The sequence below is a fragment of the Grus americana genome, chromosome 18 (assembly GCF_028858705.1).
Source record: "Grus americana isolate bGruAme1 chromosome 18, bGruAme1.mat, whole genome shotgun sequence".
Classification (NCBI taxonomy): Eukaryota; Metazoa; Chordata; class Aves; order Gruiformes; family Gruidae; genus Grus; species Grus americana.
The window spans coordinates 13247061-13272627 of record NC_072869.1 but is presented as its reverse complement, the minus strand read 5'-3'; the positions used below and the strand labels follow the sequence as shown (position 1 = coordinate 13272627).

General features: G+C 50.8%; 1 protein-coding gene across 2 annotated transcripts in view; it reads left to right on the top strand.

The window, feature by feature from the left end:
• Window positions 1-23955, top strand: part of MAP2K4 (mitogen-activated protein kinase kinase 4) — a 102699-nt gene extending 78744 nt beyond the window's left edge. For both annotated transcript variants that reach the window (XM_054846295.1, XM_054846296.1), the window contains 6 exons: window positions 1046-1097; window positions 1519-1646; window positions 15343-15420; window positions 16442-16590; window positions 19588-19633; window positions 20782-23955. In XM_054846295.1, the coding sequence (XP_054702270.1) occupies window positions 1046-1097; window positions 1519-1646; window positions 15343-15420; window positions 16442-16590; window positions 19588-19633; window positions 20782-20895 (567 nt within the window). In that variant the 3' untranslated portion in view covers window positions 20896-23955. The remainder of the gene's footprint in view (window positions 1-1045; window positions 1098-1518; window positions 1647-15342; window positions 15421-16441; window positions 16591-19587; window positions 19634-20781) is intronic.
• The last annotated feature ends 1612 nt before the right edge of the window (window positions 23956-25567 follow it).

Genomic DNA, 25567 nt, shown 5'->3' with positions numbered 1-25567 from the left:
GGCAGGTGGGGTATGTGCTGCAGCTCACAGCTCGATAATGCCTTCATTTCACATTAGAGCTCTTTTACTCTGGGTTGAGGGCTGGGGCAGAAGGTTCTGGCAGGATCAGCTGGGATTTAAACCAACATTCAGTCACTGAGTCCAACAGGCTTTCTCTTGCTGAAGCTCGGGTCCAAGGAGGCCATCCAGTCTCATTCCACTGCGGACTTGCCTGAAAACCAGTTGATCCTTCGTTGTCCAGAGAGATGTGGTAGCTTCCGCTGCCAGAGCAGAAACCTGCACTGGGGGACCAGGGTGGGCAGCGAGGAGGAGACAGCACCTCAGCTCCCCAGAGCCTGCCAGAGCTTTTAATGACCTAAACACTTGAACGTGGGGTTGGGCTAGCAGGAAGGACCAGTCTTTTGGGGGTTGTTCCTCTGTGCTAGACTTCATCCTTACAGTCGCACAGCTTCAGAGAGCTTTGCAGCACAACATGAACATCCTCTTGCCACCATCTTCAAGGCAGTCTTTTGGCTATAGGTTTCAGTGATCTTTTCAGCAGAAGTGAATTAAAATGGTGAACTTTCGGGGGTTTTTTAAATCATCCTGTGAAATCAAGCCTTCCTAAGTGTCTCTGCCATTTGATGGTGAATGGTTAAATCAGAACAGCCTCCTCTGCTGCTCCCCACACTGCTGCTGCTCAGCCAGTGGAATGGGAAGTGTTGTTACCTACTGAAAAAGTACAGGATAGGGCTTGAAATAAGTTATTACTCAAGATAATTAACATCAGAAATTGCTTGACTTCACCTCTTGCTCCCCTCTCCCAGAGTGTGATCTTTCCAGGATACAACAAGTGGTATGTGTTTACTTAAGCACGTCCTCTCTTACATCACCTTCTGTTTGCAGGAAAGATTGGGAGAAAAATCCTTTTGTTACACGGCATATTACAGCGTTGATATCTCAACATATTAAATGTTTTTTCCCCCTGTTCTTGGAGCTCCAAAAGTTTAATGATCACAGGAATCTTATGACATTTGCTTATTTTTCATCTGTTTTTCTTTCCTAGACTGTGAAAGCACTAAACCACTTAAAAGAAAACTTGAAAATCATTCACAGAGGTGAGTTCATGTCTTGTCTTCTTGCCTACAAAAATAATTGCAAGGATTTTAAGTGGCCATTGCTTCAAGTCAAAACATAATTAGCACGTGTACTACCACTAGTGTGAGTACAGGTTTTGCACAAGTCTGTCCCCAGTGGCTGTTTCATTGCCCCTTCGGTCTGTGGTTTTCCATCAAAGCCTGATTTCAAGGTGGTTGCGTGTCTGCCTCCGTGCGTGTGGCGTCTTTGGGGCTGGCTCCATCTCCTTTTGCTCCCGGTCAGGATCCTCAGTGGCGGCAAGCACGTCCTGTCGCCGCCTGCCCTGCGCCAAGGGGCGATGGCAACGGCGTGGCACTGCCGGTGTCGGTTCTCTGCAGCTGCTGCTCTTGAAATTGAAACCTCCAGCCGTGACTTACCGGTTTAAATTTCTTTCCCTTGCAGACATCAAACCTTCCAATATTCTTCTGGACAGAAATGGAAATATTAAACTCTGTGACTTCGGCATTAGCGGACAGCTTGTGGACTCCATTGCCAAAACGCGGGATGCGGGGTGCCGGCCGTACATGGCGGTGAGTGGGGATGAGCCGGGCGGCAGGGAGCTGGCGTGCCCATGGGCTGCGCAGGGTCTTACCCCGCTTCTGCAGGCCTGGCTCAGTGTGGCAGTGCCTGTCATCTGACCGAAGGGTCAACCTGCTTCCCGTGGGATGAGCACCCCCTTCCCAGACAAAACCGAGCGCTGGATTGAGCACTGCTGCTGGCAGCGTCAGCGAAGGCATCCAGGCTGTGCCAAAGTGACCAAATCCCCTTTTTTTCTGTTGGGTTCCTCTGCTGCAGCCAGTGCTGCGGCGCTGAAGTGGAGAGCTGCTCCGTGCCTTCCAGCAGCGCCTGCTCACCCTCCAAAGCAAACCGCACGAGGGAGGCAGTGCCGTCTGGCTGCGGGGTTTTCTTGGTCTGCGAGAAATCTATCTGCCACGGTAACATTATGTCACAGGAGTTATTGCAGAGCAGAATTATAGTGATTTTTGCAAACCACTTTAATTCCAAAGTGTGCCATAACTTAATTCCAGGAGAATGTGATTCTGGAGAGCGATGGTAGCAGAGCAGCTGTGTGGAAATCACTCGGGCTGAGCCATGGCTCCTGGGAGTCTGTCCTGCTTGTTTGCTTCCCCCTCCCTCCCTGGGAGAAAAGCTGTGGTGGTGATTTTCGAAGCTGTCTGAGGGTTTTAAACACTTCTGTGCATCAGGCTGCTTTGAAAATGCTTCTCTTGGCTTCACGTGAGCCGAGGGTGCCATGTGCAGGGAGCTGTGTGTCTGCTGCAGTCAACGTAACTTTAATTTCAGTGGCTGTGTTTAACTCTCATTACTTATCTTATGGCTCTGTATGCTGAAAAAATACTGTTTTTTCAACTCTCTTATCTACCACCAAGCAAACAAAAAAGGAAAATCTCTCTCTTTTTAAGGTATAGTGACCATCTGGCCCAGGTAGCGGTTCTTAGGTGGCTTTTATTTGACTGTGGTGTCCAAGGCAAAACCTGTCTGCCCCGATCCTGATCCGTGCAAGCACAGACTCTGAGTTTCACAGCATTTGACCTTTTCTGTTCACTATCCTCATAGTAGCTAGCAGAGCTAGTTACTCAACAAGCTGGAAGGAGGAGAACAGATAAGATCTGTTACTGGAGACCAGTGCTGTGGTACAACCAAGTGGGTGCAAGCCCCCGAGCTATGGAACGTTGTGAAACGGGGCAGACCGGTGCAGTTTGTTTTAATAAAGACCTTGTGAGGCTGGAGAGAGGGCAGAGATGTCAGCACTTTAGGCAAGTGCGTGGAGCTCCTGCAGGGAAGGGGATGGGTCAGAGCTGCCCAGTCTGTTGTGCTGGTGGGACGTGGGATGCTGAGGGCAGCAGAGAGGTGCCCCTGGACGGGGCTGGAGCCAGCGCAGCCTGAGCAGGTCGGACCTGAGGCTGTGTGTTTGCATCTCAGACCACGGGCACTTCGATAGCATCGCTCTGTGGAGTTATGACTGTTGTTGACTTTTCCCTATCCTCTGAGCTGTGTATCAGGTCTGTAAATAGGGCTCTTGAAAAATTGCTCACTGCTTTCCTCCTCCCAAGTTCAGTGGGCTATAATTACAGGAATTAATGTTCCCACTTTTTCTTAAAACTGTGGGTAGATGGTTAGATTTGCACAAGCTGTTGGTTTAGTTACGACGTGACAGTTACCAGCATGTCTGTAAATAGCTGCGCTGCTTCATTTTCCCTGGGACTTGGGTGGGTGGGTGCTTCCGACAGCCCCTCGTCTTTCCTCTCTGTCTGTGCACATTGACTCTGCTCTTTGTGCATCTCCATCACCAGCTCCAGACTGTGTTGGATTTTTAAGTGAGCAAAAGTGTTTCAATTCAGTTTGTGATTTTAAGAGCCTTGGCACGGTATACGGTTTGTGGGACGAGCCAGCAGCTGGCAAGCGGTGTGGGAGACGGCTGGCCTCTTCCCTTCTGCTCTCCGGACTCAGTGACTCCTCTCCAAGTACATGAGCATTTCCACGTACTGAGAAGCCTGGGAAGTGGGGAGACATCCCCCACATGCAGACACATCTGCCAGCTCTTTCTCCAAGCCATCAGAGGCTGATGGCTGTATTGATGCTGTGATCAAGCCTGAATATACCTGGGAGGGAGTCAGGCCAGTCGTACTTGGGAAAGGAAAGTTTTCGAAAGGAAAATTTCCTTTTTTTTGGTGCAAGATAGGTGACTATTTTTGGTGCAAAATAACATGACTATGTCCGGCCGGGGTGGGTCTGGTAAGGGCTTCTAGATGATGCTCCCTGACCATCAGAGCGTGTTGCTCTGCAAGGCCCACTTGGCCCATGGCACTTGCAGTAATTCTTGTAGCATGAGCACTTGCCCACCGAAGGAACCTGATAACACCGTCTTCACTGGAGCTGGGTCCCCAAATAGCTGGTGATAACAATAACATTGGATGTCGGCCAGATTGACTGCGAGCCGTCTGATTAGGCAGCAGGAGCCACATCCAGCTGCTAAGCAAGTACTATGTGGTTTAACCAAAATTGTTAGAGCTGTCACAGAAAGCAGCATATCCGCCTTGGAGCTGCCAGTGCTGGAGGAGTTGTTTTGCTTTTGGCTTTGAATTCCCCAGCGATTGTTATATTGAAGTCAAGGCGTACACGTTGGTGCCTTGTGTTCTCTGAAAGAAAGGGAAGAGGGAGCCCCGGCGCTGCCCCAGGCAGCAGCCTGCCCGCAGAGCAGCCCGGCTGTTTGCTGAGTGTTCCCGAGACCTGTGCCAGTGCCAGCATTGTGGGTTTCCTCTTCGTGAGGTTTCGCAGTGTGCTCACGGCAGCCTTAAACCAGCAGTGGGGGTGAGATTGCTCCTGGCCAGCCCCTGGTCCTCCCCATCTGCTGCTCCCCGGCGATCCCTGCGTTGCCTCCCGCTGCAGCGGGTGCTGCTGATGTGGGTGGGAGGGGAGGCCCTGTGTGCCACGCTGAAGCTGGTGGTCTTTGTGGTATTACTGCTTTTGCCTACCCTTCTTAACGCTCAAGTGAACCCAGTTTCTATGTCAGAGAGGAGGGTTGAGACTGGTTTAGGTAGGGGAGGACCCAGCCAGCATGAGCGGATGTCCTGCCCTGCCCTGCTCCTGGGGGACTCCCCAGGGACAGAGTTTGATGGTGTCACACGTGTCCTCGGTGCCTCAAGTCCTTTTCCCAGGTCACCTGGGAGCTGCCCGCTGCAAGCTGTGCTGTGCCTGAGTGCCAGGGCCCTGTGCTGCTTCACGTACCCTCCCTGGGCTGCCCGCTGGGCTCTCCCTGAAGAGTTGTTGAGATGAGGGGGTGGGTGAGGGGAAGCGTGGTGCCAGGGCGTATGAGCAGCCTTCTTGGTGCTAATGCATGACCTGTGTTCCAGCAAGCACATTTCTGCTTGTCCCTGCCTGTGCACGAACAGAGGGCCAGCGCAGAGCCCCGACACTGCAGTGCCGCTGCAGACCGGTGCTTGGGATGGGTTTCCTGCTCCTCATTTCTCCCGGGCAAAGACGGGCAGTCACTGCTGGCATCAGCGTCCAGGGCCGGGTGGAGCCTGTGTCCCCACACTCAGATGGCTGATGCACGGAAAAGGAAATATTCCCAAGGCAGGTGACTGGTGGCTTGGAGCCCTGCTCCCCCGGCCTCCCTGCGTGCGTAGAGGGAGAGGCTGCAGGGATGCAGGAGCTGTCTGGATCCTTTACACAAGCAGAGCCGCAGCAAGAGCCTGTGTTTCAGCTTCGCATTCCTGACCCAATGCCCAGGTTTTCATCAGGCTCAGTCGTTCATTTATCTGAACAGGCAGGCTGTTGGTTTGAATTCATGCAGCTAAAATCCTCTTGGGTGCTCCTGAATATTTCTGTGTGTTGAACTTATTTTCTTCTTCCCCCCCTGCCCCCAAAACTTGGCACCGAGCCATAATTGTTATGACTGAGAAAACAAATTTGGGAGGAGACTGGGAGACATGTGGCACCGTCCCTCTGCGAACAGCACAGACTAGATCCAGGCTCTGCCACCCGCAGCGTAGCAAATGCCGGGGGAGATGCCTGAGCTCTGAGCGCAGCCCTCCGCGCTCGCGCGCTGCTGCTGTCACCCGCGTGCTTCAGGGGTTTCGGCTGAGAACATAACCGCCGCTTACTCATTCACCGGCTAAAATCATCCATGAGGTTTGCCCAGCGTGGGACTTCTCCTGTCCAAACTTAGCTCCTTACATCACGCAGCACAGAGCCCATGCCGAGCGACTCCGCCGCAGGGCTGAGCTCCTGTCTGTGCGTCGGCACTTCCACCCAGTCCTGCCGGGGACGTGGCGGGAAGGGACTTTCCTCCTCGCCCGTTTAGATGCTCGTCTGCAAAGGCAGTTTATATAAACCTAGGGAAACGCGTCAGCAGCCGCCTGTATAAGCAGGCTGCTCAGCCAGAATTATTGCGGGCAGGACATGAGTTTTGTGGAGGAGAATATTAAAAGGGGGAAAAAAAGTCATTTTGGCCACTAGGATTTACATGGGAAATGCCTAAAAGTCAGGTTTGGGAGCCACTTGCCCTCGGGAGGTGTTGGAGGTTCAGCTGGAAACAGCAGCGGCTCCTGCTTGCCCTGGGTTTGCTCTGGCTGTGCTGGGGTGGCTGGGCAGCCCCTGCTGCCATGGTTAGGTGCAGGAGGGCGGGTTGGAAGCCACAAATTGCGGGACTATCGTCAGGGCCGGGAGGATGCCGAGGGCGATGGACGAGGCTCCCTATGGCAGGGTCAGGTGTGGGGAGGGGAGGCGAAGGGGTGTGCGGGTTGTGAGTCTCCTGTCCTCCCTGAGCCTGTCTGGCTCTCGCTGCTCGTGTGGGAGAGGCTGGTGGGGATTCTGCTTCAGGAGCACCCAGGGGGTTTGGCGGGGGGACTCCCTGCCCCTGTGATGAGCCAGCGCAGGCTGGGGGCTGCTGGAGCCTCCCCCGCCACCACCCTGGTACCACCGTCTGGGGGCAACTGAGTCCGGCCTCCACCTCCTCCATCCATTCCCTGCCGCAGCATGACCCTTGGTGGAGGAGCAGGCAGGGCACGCCGCCTTGGTCAGGACCAGGTGCTCGTGTTTGCGGAGTGCAAAAGCTCCTGGTTTCCCATAATATGCACCGGGGCCAGGACTGGGGGTGAGGGCTGTGCTTCGCAGGTGGAGACTTCCTGTGGGTCATAAGGCCAGAAGCTGACTGAACGCAGCCGGGGAAGCCTCCTGACCCTGTGCCCAGGCCAACAGCCTCTGGTCGAATGGAAGAGATTTTTTAGAAGGAAAAGCCAGATTTTAAGGCTCAAACTGCTGGTGACTCCATTTGCCACACGTTGACTCACTTTTGTTGATGACTGTGTGCATGTTGTTATGTCTGATTTCTGGGTAGGCTGTGTGTAACTTCATCTCTGGACATGCTCTCTCGGTTCCCTTTCCCTGCTGCATCAGGGTCCTCTAGGATCAGAAATCGTCCCATGGCACTGCTTCCTGCTGGGCTCCTTTTTTTTTCAGTACGTGTTTGGAAGCTTGCGCACTGGTTAGGCATTAAGGCTGTGGAAAAATAACTGGGCTCCCTGCAATTCAGTCTTCTGTAATTCAAGGACTTCTAGAGCATCCTCACCAAAATGGCAGTTCCTCAGTGAGATTCTGTGACAAAGTTACTTAGTGGGGCTGAAACGACACCTTACAGCCCTCCAAAACTGCTGTCTCTCCAGAGCTTGGCCCTGTTAATCTAATAAAATTCTCGGAAGCAGCGGTGGGGATGGCATTGAGGGGATGCATCGAGCTCTGGGGTACTTGAGTGTGGCTTCCGAAACAATGCCAGATGGAGGAGCCTTCCAAAGTTTCCATCCTGCGTTAAGGATGCCTCTTCAGGTGTTGGAGAATAGTGCCCATGAAGTTGTCCTGGTCATTAATTATGCTCCTAATGCCATCTTTTTAATAGGACTAAGTCTTGTTTTAATGGATGGCCGTGGCTCTTGTTTCTGCTTTGCTGCAGAATTAAGGAGTCCGTTACTTGCCACAGCCCCTTTCCCCAGTGTAGGTACTTTCTGGCTCTGATGTAGTCACCTCTTAAGCATTTCTTTGAGGAGATTAGCAACTGAACAGCTTATGCTCTTAAGGCAGATTGGATCGTATTTTATGGCTATGCTGTAACCTCCCCAAGGCTTTTACCATCCTTCTACAAACGTAGACCCTGAATTTAGCAAATTTCCAGTGTTTCTCTCACCTGCAGAATATATAATAAGAGCGATGGTTCCTAGCGCGTCGTCCCAGCTGCACGCCTTTAATCGTGGTGCTCCTCTGGGATTTCATGCTCTCCTGTCCTCTAGGAGCCTGTCTGTCCCCCCAGAGAGCTGCTTTTCTTGTGTCTGGTCGAGTGAGTCAGCATCCAGCCGGAGCACAGCTTACCAAACATCAAATCACACTCATGTTTCAGGGACTCTTATTTATCACATCAGCAATATTTTTATAATATGGAGAATTTAGCAACACTAATTTTTTATTTTCTTGGATATTATTAGCCATAGGCCAAGGAAAGACAACACTGAGGTCCCGTTACAGATCCTTTTCCTGCTCAATAGAGTCCTTTTAGCAACAGTTACACTCTGAACTCTATCAGTGAAGCCATTGACTAATGCAAATTACTGATGCTTGATTTAGTTTCAGCCCAGACAATGCATTGCACTAGTCCAAGTTTATCACAGCCACACATTTACTTTTTTTAACAAGACGAAGAAGGTCATCGAGAATGTGCCGTGCCAAGCCCAACGGGACCTCGTTGCCTTCATTAATGTTCCTGCCAATCTTTCTGTGCCTTGCAAGTGTCCCCCATCCGCCAGGCCATCACTTTCCTGGGATCTTCCTGCTATTGAGGTGGAGGAATTCAAACGCTGTTAGGAAAGCCAGCTGGGAGGGGATGGTAATCCCGTGCGAACGGAAACCAGTGTCTCCACCTGGAAAATGCTGCTGAAGAAGTTTTTAAATGAAACATTCTCTCAGAGTAAATATGTAAAGGAAATAGGAGGGGAGGAAAGGCCATTCTCTAGAAACATGATCTCTGCTGATAATCTCTGTGCAGCCACAGGCTTCATGGCTGACCTGGGCGAGGGGGAGGGACAGGAAATCAAAGAACAGAGGAGCTTTTGGAAGGAACGTCTGAATGCAAAAGTCCAAGCAGGGATATGAATATTTTGGCTGAAGTATTTTTTTGACAATAGTAATACTCATCTCCTATGTAGTGTTTTTCTTCAGAGGTGTAGAAGCAGTGCCCACAGAGTCCATGTTACTGCTGCTATCTTAGAGGCAGTGGACTGAGGAGCAGGGGGAAGTGGCAGGTCCACCTAGCCAGCAAAGACAGAAGAACCCATGTTCTCCACTTCCCTGTCAGCTCTTCCACCCATCACGCTGTGTGTCCTTTGCTGTGCCGCATCACATGCTGGACGAGGAGCCGTGTCTCCTCCTGCATCCAGGCTAGGCTGCTGCATGGGATGGTGCACGACCCCTGTAGCAATTGGTGCTGTGATATAGGCCCAGAGAAAATGAAGTGTTAAGAGCTTTTTCATCGGTCACCTGGTACTGGAGAGGAGGGGTATAACCTTAGAAAAGACTACCCAGCTCAGAGTGACTGCGATGCCTCACTTGCTCGTGTGAATGACTCACATCTGTGCTCTTAGACCGAGGCTTTTGCAGCACTGAGGTCACCTTCTGTGAGCTCCTACCTGCCCAGGAGGAGATCCAGAAAGCTTGTTAGGCTTCACTGCACATAAAAATCGAGATCCACATGAAGTTAGACACCTCACTTCTTCAGCAGCCAGTAGAAGAATTTGGTGTCACCAAAGGGAGAGCGGTGTTACCTAAAGGAGAGCCTCCAAAACTTCGATAGAGCAGAGCAGTAACACCAGCCAGGAGGAGGGGATGGATGCTCACATCTGTTTGGAGCTCCAGCAGCGACCGTAGGGATGCTTCTTGGGCACTGAGGTCTGCTCGAGAACCAGGACGGTGAGTCCTGCTGAGGACAGTCACCTCACAGAGCAGAACTGCCTCTTTTCTGGGAGATGGTGGTCATGTCTACAGGGCTGGTGGCAAGCATCTCCTGGGGAGGTGAGCAGTCAGGTTCTTCCTCAGCCTTACAGGATTCAAACTGCCAGCCCAGCTCTGTAGAGGAGTCAAGGAAGGGGCTCACAGGAATAAGATGTTTGGAAGTCTCAGCGAGCAGATGGGAGGGAGCTACACGCAACATCCTCATGCTCTGGAGGAGGAGGCAGGAGGAGCAGGTCCGAGAGCCCAGCGTGCTAGTGCCTCCACTCCTGCCCTGCTTTGTGCCCATCGCTTGCATCCCAGCCTGGCCCGTGCCGTGACACCAGCGCTGGCCATGGCTCCGTGCTCCGGTTGAGCGTACAAGAGGCCAGTGCAGTGGAGAGCCCTGAAGGAAGAACCACTTGCTCTTCACCGGAGGAGTATTCTTGAGAAATACAGCAATGTGAAAAGTGAGTGACAACATTTTCCTTTACTGAACAGCAGAAGAATTTCCCAAACTAGTTATTTATGGTCCTAAAGATGGTTTTCATTGCTGTTGCACAACCCTGCAGGCAGCTGTTCAGAGACATCGCTCCCCTCCTTGCTGTGGCTTTGGTTTGGAGTTGGCCCCGAGAGCCGAGTCGCTTGGGCTGTGACAGATACTTCTCTCTGCAAGCACTTGCCGAGCCCCTTGCAGGGCACCAAACAAGAAAGCCACGGTAATGGGGTCACCACCGTGGGGGAGATGGCATTTTTGTCTTGTGCATCCCTAAACAAATACACATGTGGTATTTCGGTTAACACAGCAGCAGAATAGCGTGCTAGGGAGCCGCGGCTCTTGCATGCAAGACTCCTCTCCAGTTTGTGTCAGAGCAGTGAAGGTCTGTTAACTCTGGCTGGCCTGGTTCGCAGCTCACTGTGTGGTTGCAGCTGAATTTGGCGCAGATGATGCTGCAGCTGCAGCCTGCACAGCCCTGCTTCCAGATGTGCAGTGCTTTACCTTGCTCCCGCCATCCGCCAAAGCCAGGGAGGTCCCTGGACTTCATTTCACGTGCTTTTTTAGTGCAAGAAGATAGCCTCCAGTGGAGGCTGGCAGCTTTCATCTCACATCTGTCTGTTCCCATGGTTGGAGCAGAGAGAGAGTTTGTATCGTGTATATTCTGGTTTTTGTATTGCAAAAATTTAGCTCTTTCTGGTCATTCTTTGCTCCTGGTAACCTTTTATTTTCTTTTAGGTTAGGGATGCATTAGCCTAAGTAGCAAATAAAAGTTTGTTATGTGCGTTTTAATGCCCTGTAGGCAGTTTTGATTTTGCAGTGCACGTGGGATTAAGTTCCCTGGTTATATAACGAGTGAAAATCCAGATCTGAGCTTCAAGAATTGAGCTTTCCCAGAAATGCTACTTTGCTCTTCAGCAACTTGAAACAGCTGAAGACTGCAGGGAGTCCTGTGTTACTGGTCCTTGTGTCGCACCCTGAACTGCCTGTGTTTGCTTAGCTGGGGGTTTGGAGGAGAGGGAGCATCGGTGCTGCCCACTGCTGCTCGGTTTTCAGTCAAGATGCTGGTGCTTAGGTGGACACAGAAATGGAGAGAAGCGCCATGGCAGCCTGCACCCTTCTTTGCTGCATCCATATGCTGCCTCTTCGCACTGTCAGCACATCCAGTGGTGGGTCTCCATCTCAGCCATTTCCTTTCCTCGCTTGTGCTTGGCATTAGAAGGATACCTGGCACAAGCTGGGCTTTGTCTGCAGCCCTCATTCCAGGTCCCCGGAGTGTGACATGCTGACTCTTCCTCTGTTAGTGTTAATTGCTCCCATGTCATCTACATGGAAAATTCCCAAGATTCTTTCTACTCTGTATTTAGACGAGATTTATTTTGGTCCATCCTGCTTTCCCTTTAGCTGTGCTACCACAGTCTAGGGCCAAGTCCCCGTTGCTCTCTCTGCACTCTGCTGGGTCGCCGTAGCAGGCTGCCCCTGCGTGGGTGCTTCAGAGGAGCAGCTCTGTCTCGCCAGTGCCACCTGCCTGACCAGACCCTGTAACACACAGCCTTTTAGTGCTTCACGTCCTGCCCAAAATACCTGCTCTCCATGCAGTCCCGTAACTCACTGTGCTGCATGGAAAGTGAATCCTTCTGCAGCCCGTGAACTGCCCTACTCTGCCGTGCACATCCCTATGGATCTGCGGTGGGGGAGTCCCGGCACTGGCGAGGCCGGCATCCCCGTCATTTTGTGTGGCCCTGTGCTGGCTCGTGCCCACTGGCAGCCTCCAGACATCGTGATGCCACCCACCGCCGCTCCTGCATGCCAGCGTCCATCGCATGGGTGGCATGGCCCACAGTGGTGCATGTGGGACTACAGAGCCAGTCTCTTGTCACAGGGTGGTCCTTGTTCCCGCAAAGTGACTCTGGTTTTCATGGTGGGAAGGTACGTGCCAGCCAGGAAATCCATCTTTTATGCCAAAATACTTATGGCTTGGCATCGATAGTGACCATGCCCCTGGAGAGCTGCCTCGCAGTGGGGCAGTGGTCCTTAGCGGCCTGCAGCACAGGTAGGATTGATAGAATCATCAAATCATCGAATCTCAGACTGGTTTGAGTTAGAAGGGACCTTCAAAGATCATCTGTTCTAAAGCCCCTGCTATTCGCTAGCCCAGGTTGCCCAAAGCCCCATCCAACCTGGCCTTGAACACTGCCAGGGATGGGACATTCACAGCTTCTCTGGGCAACCTGCGCCAGTGTCTCACTGCCCTCATCACAAAAATATTTCTTCCTTATGTCCAAGCTAAACCTATCCTCTCTTGATTTAAAGCCATGTCCTGTCACTACAGACCCTGATAAAAAGTCTTCCTCTGTCTTTCTTCTAAGCGCCCTTTTTGCATGGAAAGGCTGCAATAAGATGTCCCCAGAGCCTTCTCTTCTCCGGGCTGAACAAGCCCAACTCTCTCAGCCTGTCACCATAGCAGAGGTGCTCCATGCCTCCTCTGGACCCATTCTACCAGATCCATGTCTGTCTTGTGCTGGGGCCCCCAGAGCTGGGCACACTACTGCAGGGGGGGTCTCACCAAAGCAGACTAGAGGGGCAGAATCCCCTCCCTCAGCCTGCTGCTCACAGCGTTGTGCCTGAGGGACAGGGAAGGGATAGCTTGGTCTGCTCCACACCCATTCTTGCTGCTGGGAACCAAGAAGGCAGGAGGAGCCACCAGCGTCTGGCAGGAGGGGTTGGAGGCAAGAGGGTGCAAGGAGGGCTTTGCACAGAGGGAAGGCAGGACTGGTGTTGCAGGGTGCACTCACAGCAGCATGGGTTCCGGGCACGCTGCTGGGCTGATGGAGTCTGGCTGTTTGGGGCCTGAGACCTGGGGATGATGGAGGGGGCTGTGCAGGGGCCACAGGCAAACAAGGCTGTTGGGAGAGGGCAGGGTAGACGCAGCATCATTTGTGGGTGCGATTGATGAGAGTCCCTGGAAACTCGTTTTCAGTCTGTAACCTTCTGTACGAGGGGACAGAGGAGGTGCCTGCTGGGCCACATCTAACGCTGGTCTGTTGATGCCATGTTCTTCTATCCACCTTCCTACTGCTGGCATTTTCCATTTGCTTTCTCAATATTATGTTCACAGAAATACATCACCGAGAGCATTTTGATTTGTTTTGTACCCATTAGGTGATGTTATTCTGTATGTTACTTCCGAGCAGAGGATAGCTTTGATTTATAAGTCTGAGCTCCTCTTGTCCTTCCTGAGCTTGAGTGTGAGCCAGTGCTCACCCACGGGCTTCTCCTTGAAATGTTTTGCTTCTTACTGAAATGTCCGGTAACCCCCTGAAACATCCAAGAGCGTCCAGATCCTGAATGTTGGCTGCTTATCAATCCTTCTTCCCCTCACATAAGCAAGTAACAGGGCTGGGAATACACATTTTCCATTCAGATCCTCACCCCTCTTGCTCTTTTCACATACTTTTCCCACTGTCTCAGCTACAAAATTTTGGAGAAATTGTCATTGCATTTCTGTTCCCCATATTTAAAGAAATGGATGCTTATATTAGCTATTAATTCCTTACCAGCTGATTTGGTAGTCTGTTGATATGGTGTACCCAATATGGAAAGTCTGAACTCATCCAGGAAAGGCAGGATGCTGGGTTGTGAGCATGGGTTTACTTGCAGTATAAATGTGATTTGTTTTGCCTGAGCTACACGATGAGCATGTGAAGGGCTGATGGTAGGTTTGAGAGCTGAATTTTAGTAATTTTGTTATTTTGCATGCCCTCCCACCAGAATTATTGAGAAGTCCATCCAAGTCATGAGGGGAATAACTGATACATGAGCTTAAGGTGAATGGAAACCATAACCGAAGGATAAGAAAGCAAAGCGAAGGGCAGACTGAGGAGGGGGGGAAGGGCAGCGTGTTCAGGGTATGGCCTTTGAAGCCAGCCTGTTTCAAAGCAGGTACTGTAATTGGAAGTAAGGATCACATCAGTGGCACTGGGAAGGCAATATGCCATGTACTGAGGAGTGGTGGACACAAGAAGGTTGTAGGAGAAGCCACATGTAGAACCACTGAAGCTTCTTCTCCATTCTCTGTGTGGATGTGCATAAGCGGTGGCCTTGGCAAGTGTCCTTGATGGAGAAGATCTTGGTGGCTGAGGGAATGGGAGCAGACACAGCTGGGGCAGCCGTATGTGAGCGGTGGGCTGCAAAGAGGAGAGCTGGCAGCAGGGCAGAGTGACCAAAATGCCAAGAGGGCATGATGAGAGTCCTGGGACTGGGAGAGGGGCTGGGAGCTGTGGTGGGAATGTGGTGGTCTTCTCATGTGGTCCACTGGTTGAGGTTGCACTAAGGGACTTCATTCATTGCATGGCACTCCAGCCGGCATCTGCCATGAAGTTGTATTAAAATGTAGTTTACAAAGCAACCAGGGCCTTTATAGTATTTCCTGTACCTGATAATTTAGTATTTTATTGCAATTCAGGTCTCTCTATTACTGTTGTAGTCAAAACTGAATGAGAACCTGTTTCTTCTGACATTTTAATTATTACATTTTTAACAAAAGAAGGTTTCTCATAAAGATGACATGCAAATCATAAAGACGTTTAGCGCTGGTTCTCCTCTCTGGATAACTTGCTGTTAGGTGCAAATCGCCCATATTTAGCTTAATGTTGTTTTCTGTGGAAAACTTCTTGGATGTCTGAAGACCTTGTAACATAATAGTTGCCTTCAAGGGATGCCCAAAACCTTGTAAAGAAGAGCTGTTCTTAGAGTGCGTTGTTTTTAATACCTGCTGTTTAGAAGAAGCATTCTGACAGACGCTGCTAAACCTCAGTTCCCCAGGCTGGTGGAGGAGAAGATGTTTATCCCAGTTTTTATGATTCCCTAGGGACAACTTTGCTGGAGAAACAGAGAAAGCAAGACTTTGTGTTAAAGAGATCCCAAAGTTAAACAAAACTAAAGAAAAAGATTGTAGCAATTATTCAAGCTGCTTGTACAAAAGAAAAAAAAAAAGGATCAGACTGTGCTGCATTGCCATTTCAGATCACCTTTTACACCATACCTCCCTAAAACAGTGTTTGATTCCTTAAGTTGTTTCTCTGCTGGCGTTGGACGTCTGCCCTAGCAACAAGTTTACCTTGAGAGCTGTGCCAGGCTCTGCCTGGCGGGACAAACTTGGAGTTTTTTCTAAATTAGCAGATGCTTCTCGTTCCTTCCTGCATGGCACAGTGTTTGATTGGTCCTTCTTCTTATTTCAGCCTGAAAGGATAGATCCAAGCGCATCCAGGCAAGGCTACGATGTCCGCTCAGATGTCTGGAGCTTGGGAATTACATTGGTGAGTGAGTGGGCTTAAAGCCTCTGCTGCACGGTACTTTCCTGGTGGGCAGCCGGGGTGCGCTTTGCAGTGGAATGGAGTTGGTTGGTGTTAAAGACGTGCTTGAAGCAAAGCACAGCTCTGCCGCTGGGAAGCATTTGCATGTTGTGATTGAAGTGGGCACCTCCTGGCTCAGAAACAATATAAATCCCTTCAAGGCAGATGGCTCTTCTGAACCCCCGAGGGTACATTTAGCTGCAGCTGTGTTTTGCAGAGAAAGAGATGTGAGCTGGGAAGAGGTGTTGGATCGCAAATGAATTTTGTCTTCAAAGTCTCAGATGAGAAGGGATGGTGAGTGTGGTGGCGCAGAACAGAGCATCCAGCTTGTGTAAATAAGCCTCGCACAGCCCTGGCATCTGGCATACTGCGGCCGTGCGGAAGACTTCAGTTAATCCTGGGTCCCAGTTGCTGGTTCCTCTCTGGCTTAACCACAGCACTGCTGGGTGCACACACTGACAAATGGAAAAGATCTTCCCTTCTCAAGGTGGTGAAGCAGAAGAGAAAGCAGAAGCAATAAGTATGAACCAGTAGCTTCTTCCTTCCCCACTGGCGTTTTAAAACGCTCATTTTCATTGTCCTGCGAGGAGCAGGGTGTTGGACTCGATGATCCTTATGGGTCCCTTCCAACTTGAGATATTCTGTGACTGTGTGATTCTCATTATCCATTTAGGATGCTTGGGAAAGGACTGGAGAATTTTACTCTCCTACTTTTGTACACCTTAGTAAGAGCATTGGTTCATTTTATAGTCAGTGAAGACATTGTCAACATGAAAGCGTGGCATAGCCAGGTTAAATCTGGAGGTGCTCCTTACTATTGGGTAAAACTTTCTCTCTTCTCTCAGCTGAGCTTCGTATAGGGAATGGGATGAAGAATCTCATCTTAGTCTTCCTTTTGGGGGCTCAGGGTCCTTGCAGACACTTTCTTACCCTGACTGAACTCATCTTGTGTAACCTGCCTGGTGCTGTCGCTGTCTCCCTGCAGTATGAGCTGGCCACGGGGCGATTCCCCTACCCCAAGTGGAACAGTGTGTTTGACCAGTTGACACAAGTAGTAAAAGGAGACCCACCGCAGCTGAGTAACTCAGAGGAAAGGGAGTTCTCCCCAAGTTTCATCAATTTTGTCAACTTGTGGTAAGTGTTTCCTACTGAAAGCACTTGGAGTTGGCTTGTTTTATCATTGCCAGGTATTTGGAAGGGCCGCATGCCGCACTTCCTAGTTTCACATTCCTGCAGCAACGTGAGGGTGAGGACCTTTCGCATTTCACTGGTTTGGAGGTGAACTTGTCTGGGTGGGGCTGAAGGACAGACCTTTGGAAACTGCTCTTCAGGGAAGGGACAAGGAGAAAACATCTGAGAGTCTGTGCTCAGGAGAATTCTCTGATGAAGTATTTTTCTATCAAAACGTGAAAGGTGGTCAACATAATTTCATTAACCTAATACCGAAGCACACAAGAGATCCATCAGTGTGGCTTGTGTTTGTCTTCTTGGACCTTCTGCCCTGGGCAGACCCAGGTGATGGACATCCCCAGCACAGTGGTGTCCAGCTCAAAGCTCTGTGACACAGGAAGAAGGAAGACTCGGCTCTAGAAAATTTTAACTTTCAAGAGGTTTTGTTTCAGGGTTTTCCATACGCTGGAGATGTGTTTTGGGTTTGGATTTTACTCTCAGAGTTATGAATTTTTATGGAGGCCAGGTTCCACTTTCCAGCTGGCTGTAAGGAAGGCCTGGTTATTGTCTTTGGGCTGCAGAAAACAGAGCATCAAAACGGTTTGCTGCTCAAAAGAAGTTTTCTATTTTTCGGTCAAAAACAGTGTAGTATTTGGTGAGAAAGTCAGAGCTGCTTTCCCCATGTCCAGTACGACCCATAGTTTGTTTCCCACATAGTTCTCCGTAGAGATGCCGTATCGTTACAGAGTTGGCAAAGCCAGGAGCTTGCTCCCCTGCCCTGTACGTGCTGGTGATTTTGGCTCCAGATCACCCAACAGAGGAGCCTGCATGGCATCTCCGCTAAACAGCAGCGTCTGTGGCCCAAGGGTCTGATCGGGTCAGTTCCTATTTCCAGCCCATTTCCCCATCCCAGGGCCTGCTGCTCTGCAACAGCCGCACCGCACAGAGCACGGGGCAGTTTTCAGTCTAACTCTGGGTTTTGTTTAATCTGGTTTTGTAAATAATCTGACTTCTGCCTGGAATATTTATGATGTCTTCATAGCAACACTTAATAAATATTTCTCTTAATAACCTTTAGTTAAGTGCAAACAATAATCTTCAGTGTTACTAAGCAGGCAGGTGAGTCTCCAAAAGGCTGCACTTTTAGGTGATGGTATAAATCTCCTGGGCATTACCATACAAATATGAATCTAATATTCTATTTTTGTGCATTCAAGTCAGGAAAAACGTTGAAAGAGAATCCTGCAGTGTTGCTGCTTGCTTGCTGTGATAGATCAGTGAGGAAAGGATATTTTCAGTAATGTTAAAAAGTTTCCGGGATTTTTTTTTTTTTTTGCAATTTGCTTTGGATCCCAACAGCACTGTGAATGCCTGGGTGGAATATTTTCCCCCTTCAGTCCACTTCCCTGTGTTAGATGCTGATCTGAAGTCATGCTCCTGAACTGCTTACAGTGATTCAGCTTTCTGCTCCAGAGTTTGCAGAGTATCCAGGCTCTGTGTCTGGCTTGTGGGAGCCTCGTGCTGGCAGCTGCAGAGCTAGGACCTCCTGAGGTCCACATGCCTGGGGAGCAGATCAGATGTTCTTGCAAGGGAACTGTACTCACCTGGTGCTGCAAATGGCCTCTCCTGACACACAGATCCATGTCAAGCTGGAAAAGAAATGAAAGATTTCTAGGACTGCTTTATGAAAGCGTGCATGGAAATTTCAGAGCAGAACTCGGTCTGTGAGCTGAAGTTCTGACTAGTTGCCTTTAAGGCATTGCGAGGAACATATTCGAACCCCCAGACTCACTGAGGTCAGAAAATGAATTGCTGTTGGGTAGCAAAAGCCTGAAGTGAGAGTGTTTGTGCAGCAGTGCGGGATTTCCTGCCCTCTCTGCCTCTGCACAAATCCGCAGGCAGGTCACAAGACAGAGCAGCGTCAGGCGTGCAGTGTTAATTACCCTCTGTTTCTCCAAATGATTTGAGGCCACACTGCAGTAGTGCTGGAGCTTGAGAAAGGTCCAGCCAGAGCCCGCAGGGATGGAAATGCAGCTGTTGGGAATGAGACTTAACTCCCCTCCTTTGGGAAAGATGCTACATCCGCCCTTTCTCTTCCCGGCGGTGCAGCTCTGTCTCCCCAGGCAGGGGCTGCAGGTGCTGCCCGTCACCGGGCCCATCCCGCAGCCCCTCTGCGTCTGTCCCCATCACCTCTCCTGTCCCCCACCATGTCCCCTGCTGCAGGGGCTTTGCTGGCCTTTGCTGCACCGACCGTCCCCCTGTGCTGGGGCCGGGCGGCCAGCGGGTGGTCAAGGTGCCAGAGGAGCCCCCCAGGAGGGGATGCTTTCCAGCCATGGGCAGCCATGGTACCTCTCCTGTCCCTTCATGGTGGCTGTGGCCTGCTCAGCGCTGGATGTGCCACCAGTGCCGCGGATGAGCCAGGAGGGCCCGGGGGCCCGGACCTGGCCCTGCAGAGCGGTGTGGCCATTTGCTGTCTGCCACAGCCCCAGCCCACGCATGCCAAGATGATGATGTGGTGCCCGTGTCTCCCGACTGTGCCCTGGAGTCAGCACCGGCTCTCCTCTGCCTCTGAGCCTCGCTGCTGATGGATGGAGGACAGGCCGGTTGCTGCTGCCCAAAACTTGTGGCTCTGCTGCAGTCAAACCTGTTTTGGTGCAGAGGCAGCGGCAGTCGGGATGGCGTTCCACTCGCAGCTCCCTTGGGCTCTGTCCCCAGCAGGATTTGTTGGTGGCCACGCTTGCTGTTCACCCATGTGGGGAGGGAGGGAGGGAGGGAGGGAGGGAAGGAGGGGGTCCCTGTGGTCACTCACAGCACAAGGATGTTTTTTCCAGAAAATAAAGGGCGGTGAGTCCCGCTGCAGCAGCAGGGGATTCAACGTCATGTCTGTAAAAATTTGCATTTGATGTCTGTATCAATTTCCCCATTCCCACCTTCTCCTAATTCTCTTTCTGCTCTCTTTAGCCTTACAAAGGATGAGTCCAAAAGGCCAAAGTATAAAGAGCTTCTGGTGAGTGCAAAGCGTGGCTGCCTGCACCAGCTGTCGCGGCTCTGCCAGTCATGCAGCCGGGCTGGGTCGCACGTCCGATGTCACTCCTTGTCTTCTCAGGCATCGAGGCAGGGCGCTCGGCTCCACAGCCTGAGGAAGATCACCACCTTCATGCCGCTGTCTCTGGCCTGTGGTCATGGCGATGGCTGAGATCATTAGTGCCTGTACATAAACACGGGATCAGCGTGGGGGGAGATGCCCCGCTGCGGCGGAGCAGTGATCCCTGGAGTGGGAGGCTCAGGCAGAAGCATGCTGGCCTGCCATGTCAGTGCTGCCTTTGCTTGAGGTCCTGGCACCGTGCAGGAGCCCTGTCGAATTGCCGGCCGGCACTGTCACGTGCGAATGCCGCACAGTGGGGTTGGGGTGCTCAGGCACAAGTGAGGCCTGAAAGAGCTCGGCTCTGGAGTGAGAGCCTGGCAGGGCCTGTCTGTGGTGGGGGTCCTAACGGAGGGAACGCAGTGAGGCTTTTGGGTTGGGTAAGTCACACATGGCAACCATGCACCTTCAAGGAGCTTGGGCATCTGGAAGCCTCCTCCTTAGTGTATGTGTGAAACCATGCCTTGGGTCCCTGATGGTGGTGGTGTGATACCAAAGGAGTTTGCCTGGTGTCCTGGCCCAGAGTCACCATGTCCTTACTTTCCAGCTGCTCCAAGTTGGCTCTGGCCAGTACGGCCTGGGCAGAGCAGAGCATCAGGGTTCAGGAGAGCAGGGTTTGGTCCTTGTCTCCTGTTTGACCTCCGCAAGCCATGTCTCCCTGTTACTTCTGTCTCCCCATTGCTGACAAGGCCGATGATGAAACCTTTCGAATGTATTTCAGTACATGTCTGTGCTGCAGAGGAGCCAGGTGCTGTTGATGCCCTGGCTGCCTCCTGCCCAGCAGTTCCTGACACCCTGGAATCCTGTCCCACCTCCATGCTGCATGTCTGAGATACGGATTCTCTGTATGTAAAAGCCATGGACCAGGCTATGTCCTGTTGTCCTACAGCCACCGCCAAGCCCTGTGTTCTTGCATCAGGCAAATCCACACACTAAGCTTTTATGTGGGGTAGCCAGCATGCGTCAGATGGGAGAACATAACCTTGGTTTTTTTTTTTTTTATCTGATTCCAGAAACATCCCTTCATCCTGATGTATGAGGAACGCACAGTGGATGTTGCATGCTATGTTTGTAAAATCCTGGATCAAATGCCAGCAACTCCCAGCTCTCCAATGTACGTCGATTGATATTGCTGCTACATCAAACTCTAGAAAAAGGGCTGAGAGAAAACAAGCTGTAAAGAATTTTCATCACATATTGCAGTGTTTTTAATGCTCGCCCAGACACCATGTGCAATAATATTGGTGTTATTTCCATCCTGTCTGTATACTGTTGTCACATATAAAGTGCATCCCTGTAATACCTGATCACACAGTGTTAGTGTTGGTCAAAGAGAGACCTCATCTTGCTCTTTTGTGGACATATTCATGAAATGTGGAAATAAGTACATTTATTTGTTGACCGTGATTGGATAGCACCTAAAATTCATTTCTAGACTCAAAACTTGGAGACTTCTCAGCAGCTACTGGAAAGATTTTTCTCTCAAACTCTTCCAATTGTTGTTTCAAGTAATAATAAAAAGCAAACAAACAAAAGTTAGGCGTTGTCTGTCTGAACATTAAGAGACTTTGCCTGGAGGGAGAAGAACTTGCTTAACCAACGAGATGCTTTGCCTTCTGGAGCTAGAAAGGCAAAGGAGAATTTTATTCTTCACAAAGTGCAATAGATTTACTGCTATGAAATTCTGTTGCTTTACAGTCGCAGTGTACTTTCTGGGGACAGTGTGCTCAGCTGAACTTCCTGTTAAAGAGAGATCATGTTAAATATAGTGAATATGTCTTTACCAAAAATATGTTGCGTTGAAAGAGGCTAACATTAAACTATTCAGAGATGGGACATAATGTATTCTTTCTCCTTTTACCAAGCCAGCCACTCTTCGCTCTTAACTAGGTGTCCTGTAAATTGTTACCTGGTAAGATAAGACCTTTGACCTGAAGAATTATTAAACTACTCGATTGAATTTAACCTGCTTGTGACCTGATTTATAGCTGCACAGCGCTCGCCACCAGCTGGCTTTGCTTTGACTTCGAGGAGTGCCCTTCACAAAGTGCAGCTGTTCTAACGAGCCACAAACGAATGTCTGTGCTTTCTAGCCACTGTTTGTTTCTCACGTTCTTCACTGTCCCCAGCCCTGACGCTAGCGCCTTCTCACTGGCCCTGAGACCAGCCCGGCCGCGCTGCCACCGCCCAGCCCCGTGTCCCTCACAAGACCAAACCTCAGCGCTTCCTTCTGGCCACCGCAAGCAGGACGGTGGGGATGTCCCCCCCGCCACGACGGGGCTCTGTGCCCGCCCTGCTGCTGCCCATGTCACGCTCTGCTTAGCTTGCTGGAGACCTTCACCACCTTCTGGGCATATTTAACCTCTTGTGACCCTCCATAGCTCTTGTTACTGCACCCTCGAGCGAACCTCACTGAGCTTGTCTGATGCAGACAGAGATGAGGTGGAGATGAGGGACATCTAACACCCTGTGGGCTTTTAGCTGACCCAGCAAGGCCAGACAAGATGTCATCTGGCCCTCTGCTGAGCAGAAAAGTGCATCAGTCTTTTTTTTTTTTAAATTGGCATGTTTTTCAAAGATTAATTGTTCCTGAAAACTTTTTTTTTCCCAAAACATTGCAGTTTTCAGGCATTTAGTAGCATACAAGGGATACAATGGAGGCTGCAGGGTGTCTGCTTTCCATTTTGAATTGTCTAGTTTAGGCACTTGGTAGGACTTCTTCACTGTTAGAGCAACCTACTGTCAAAGCTCTGCAGCAAAACCGGACCCAGGACACAGAGGGCTAGAGACGCAATGGGAGTGAAAACAGCGGTACTGGCAGGATCCCCAAGGAAGGGGCTTCCCACGTCAAACCGATGCTACCAAGCGCAAACTGGGCTGATGCGGGAGCCCTGGAGACCAGCACATCCCTGCCCCAGCTGCTTGGTTGGGAGAGGAGAGCGCCAAGGCTGTGCTCAAGTGGATACGTGGTGTTTCTCCGGCCGCAGAGGTGACACCCTTGCGTAAGGCATGCAGCACTGCGCGTCTCCCGCTCGGCTGTCGGAGGTGGTCCATGGCACCAAGGCTGACACCAATGTGATCCCTTGGGGAGGTGCAGTCCTCCCGCCCTTCCTGCATTATGTTCCTCTGGGGCTGCTCCTCAGGCCAGGTGGGCACTGAAGTCTTCCCAAAACGGACAAGGCAGAGCTTTCTGAAGTAACTAGCCATTCCCAACAGCTCTGGTGAATCACGTGAAAGGATCACTTGAACAAGATACGTAGTGTATCTAAAGCAGTAGTTCTCCCCCCAGCCCTGTAGCCTCAGAAAACTTGGCTTTTCTCAGGCTTGGCAAATCCCTGCAGCTGTGACTCATCTCACCAGCCCTCAGCCAGCCGTGAGGGGACCTCGGGCACGCTGAGTCCAGCAGGGTGCTGGCTGGGGGGACTAAAGAGGCACAGGTCCAGTAAAGACAGACGTGTGTGCAGAGGTGCTCTGCCTCTGCCCCTGTCTTTCAGATGCTGAAGTCTGATTCACATCTCCCCAGTGACAGGGACCCCAAAGACGTTTCAGAGGGGTAACACTGAGATGGAGCTTCCCAAAAATTGGTTTCCCTCCAACGCAAGCGACTGCCTTGCTCTGCTCTTTCGGCACAGCTGGGGTCCGTTCTCTGCTGCCGACCCCGTCCGGAGCTCGTCTTTAGCAGCGCGACCAGTTTGCCTTTGACAGATGGGAAATGGAAACGTGAAATTTTGAGCTGCCAGTGACAAAGTCAGGGTTGAGTTGCTGTGGCATGGGTGGCTGTACAGAAGGACAGGTTTAGCTTATAAAACATAGATTATTATAAAGGATGCACCATTTATTGCAATGTTTCTTTATTAAAAAAGAAAAAAAGGTGTATAGTGTTCAGAAGCTGTGAAAATAGTGTAAGAACTGTACATTGTGAACTCTGGTTATTTTTTTTTTCTTGTACCATAGAAAAAAATGTATAAAAATTATCAAAAAGCTGATGTGCAGGGATGTTGCCTTATTGTCTGTTAAATGGAGCTCAGGAACATAACTGCTTCAAAGAGCTTCAGAATATTTTATCTGGTATCCTGGTTTGACTTCCTCCTCTATTTAAGATATTATACATGGATCAGATTGTTTATGTAATAGTTCTATCCTTTTGCCTGCAGGTCAGTTGTAATAAAACTAGGATGCAACTGTGACCTTGTTATTTTCATTTTGTAAGGTCAGACGTGAATGGGAAGATTCATTAAAAGATGTTGCAGTACCTGGCTTCCAGGCCCTTCCACCAGGTGGAGGCAGCTGTGCAGGAGAAAAGCAGCCTTTGAAATGGCTTATGCTAAATTAAAAAAGAAGACAAAAATATGTAGGGAGACCTGGATATACTTTATTTCTCTGGAAGACTGCTGGGCCCTCTGTGCTAATGGGCTGCCTCTCAGGTGAGCCCTGTTTGCTGCACAGGGAGGTTCTGGCAGCTCAGGACACCTCGTCCCTTGAGGAGGGCAGGTGGCCGTGCCCACACTCCGGGGAAAGGGCAGCTGATGCTCACAACCTTGCCAGCTTCCTTATTTTCACAAGAGCAGGCAATGTCTGCAAAGTCCAGATGAGCTAAGAGTACCAAGTTCTGGGTAGTTCCTACTGCCAAACCTCCCAGTGCTGGGATAAGCATCTTTCCTGCCTGGAAGCCACAGAGGGCTTGGAGACTGTCCTGTCAGATGGGCAGAACTGGACCCCAGCAGCCCCAGTGGGAAAGAAAACAGTGTTGGGGGAGAGGGGCTGCCCATGAGTGCCTGTAGTGCTCAAACTGTTTGATGGGACCACCCCAGGAGCACCCAATTCAGTGAGGGGGAGAGCGAGAGCATGCGGGCAGGGGTCACTGGTCATGCCACACCTCAGGACCAGACATACTTAGGAATGGGTGGGATAACCTGGCATTGGCTCTCACAGTGTCTTTTCACATGAAGGGTGAGAATTTTGTTAAGAGAAGGGAAGGCAGAAAATGGAGCTGAAGAAAGTCTTGCTGCAGGGTGAAAGGTGGTTGAAGTCTGTCAGTTGGCATAAATTCAGTGTTTCTACCACATGAAGCTTTTTCTGGAAGGTTCCTGTTGCCAGCACAATACTTGGGGTATTTTGGACCACCAGCTGTCCCCACTCATCAGCCAGAACTCAAGATCCCTGATTTGGTGATCTCCAGGTAGAAGACAAAATCCAGAACACAGACCAGGGAGAGCCCTTCCCTGCTGGGCAGACGCAGGAGGACCCAGCTCCTCACCTTGCAGCTCCCTTTTCCATGAATCAGAGCTGCGCTGGGATTCTGTTCCTTTTGCACTGCTACCTGCCTTTGTGTCCTGAGATGTGTTCTCAAGGAAGCTGTTACAGCTGAAGGAGCTGAAAGAAGCTGGTGGCTGGGTGTGAGTCCACCTGCACATCCTGCACTGGGTATCCCCATGCTCTGCAGGAGGCAGAGAATCCCTCTCGGCTCTTTTCCCCTGTGACTGTGGCATGCAGAAGGGACTGTATTTGTGGACATGCTCAATTTTTCCTCCTGTGGACTCTCTTCCTTGCCCATTTGGAGTTCACTGCCTTTACTGAGGACCTCCACTGTCATTGTGTCACTGCTGACAGTGGTACAGAAAACCTCTGACCCCCATCCAAGATGCCACTAGTATCTCAGACAGGACCCATACCTGTGCAGTGCCACTATTGCTGCTTCTTTGAGCCCTTGGACAATTCCAACATTCCTTGCTTGCATGATGTATGATGGCTTTCTCCAACCCTGGGGCTGGGAGTCCTCCTATGGGCATCATGACCAGG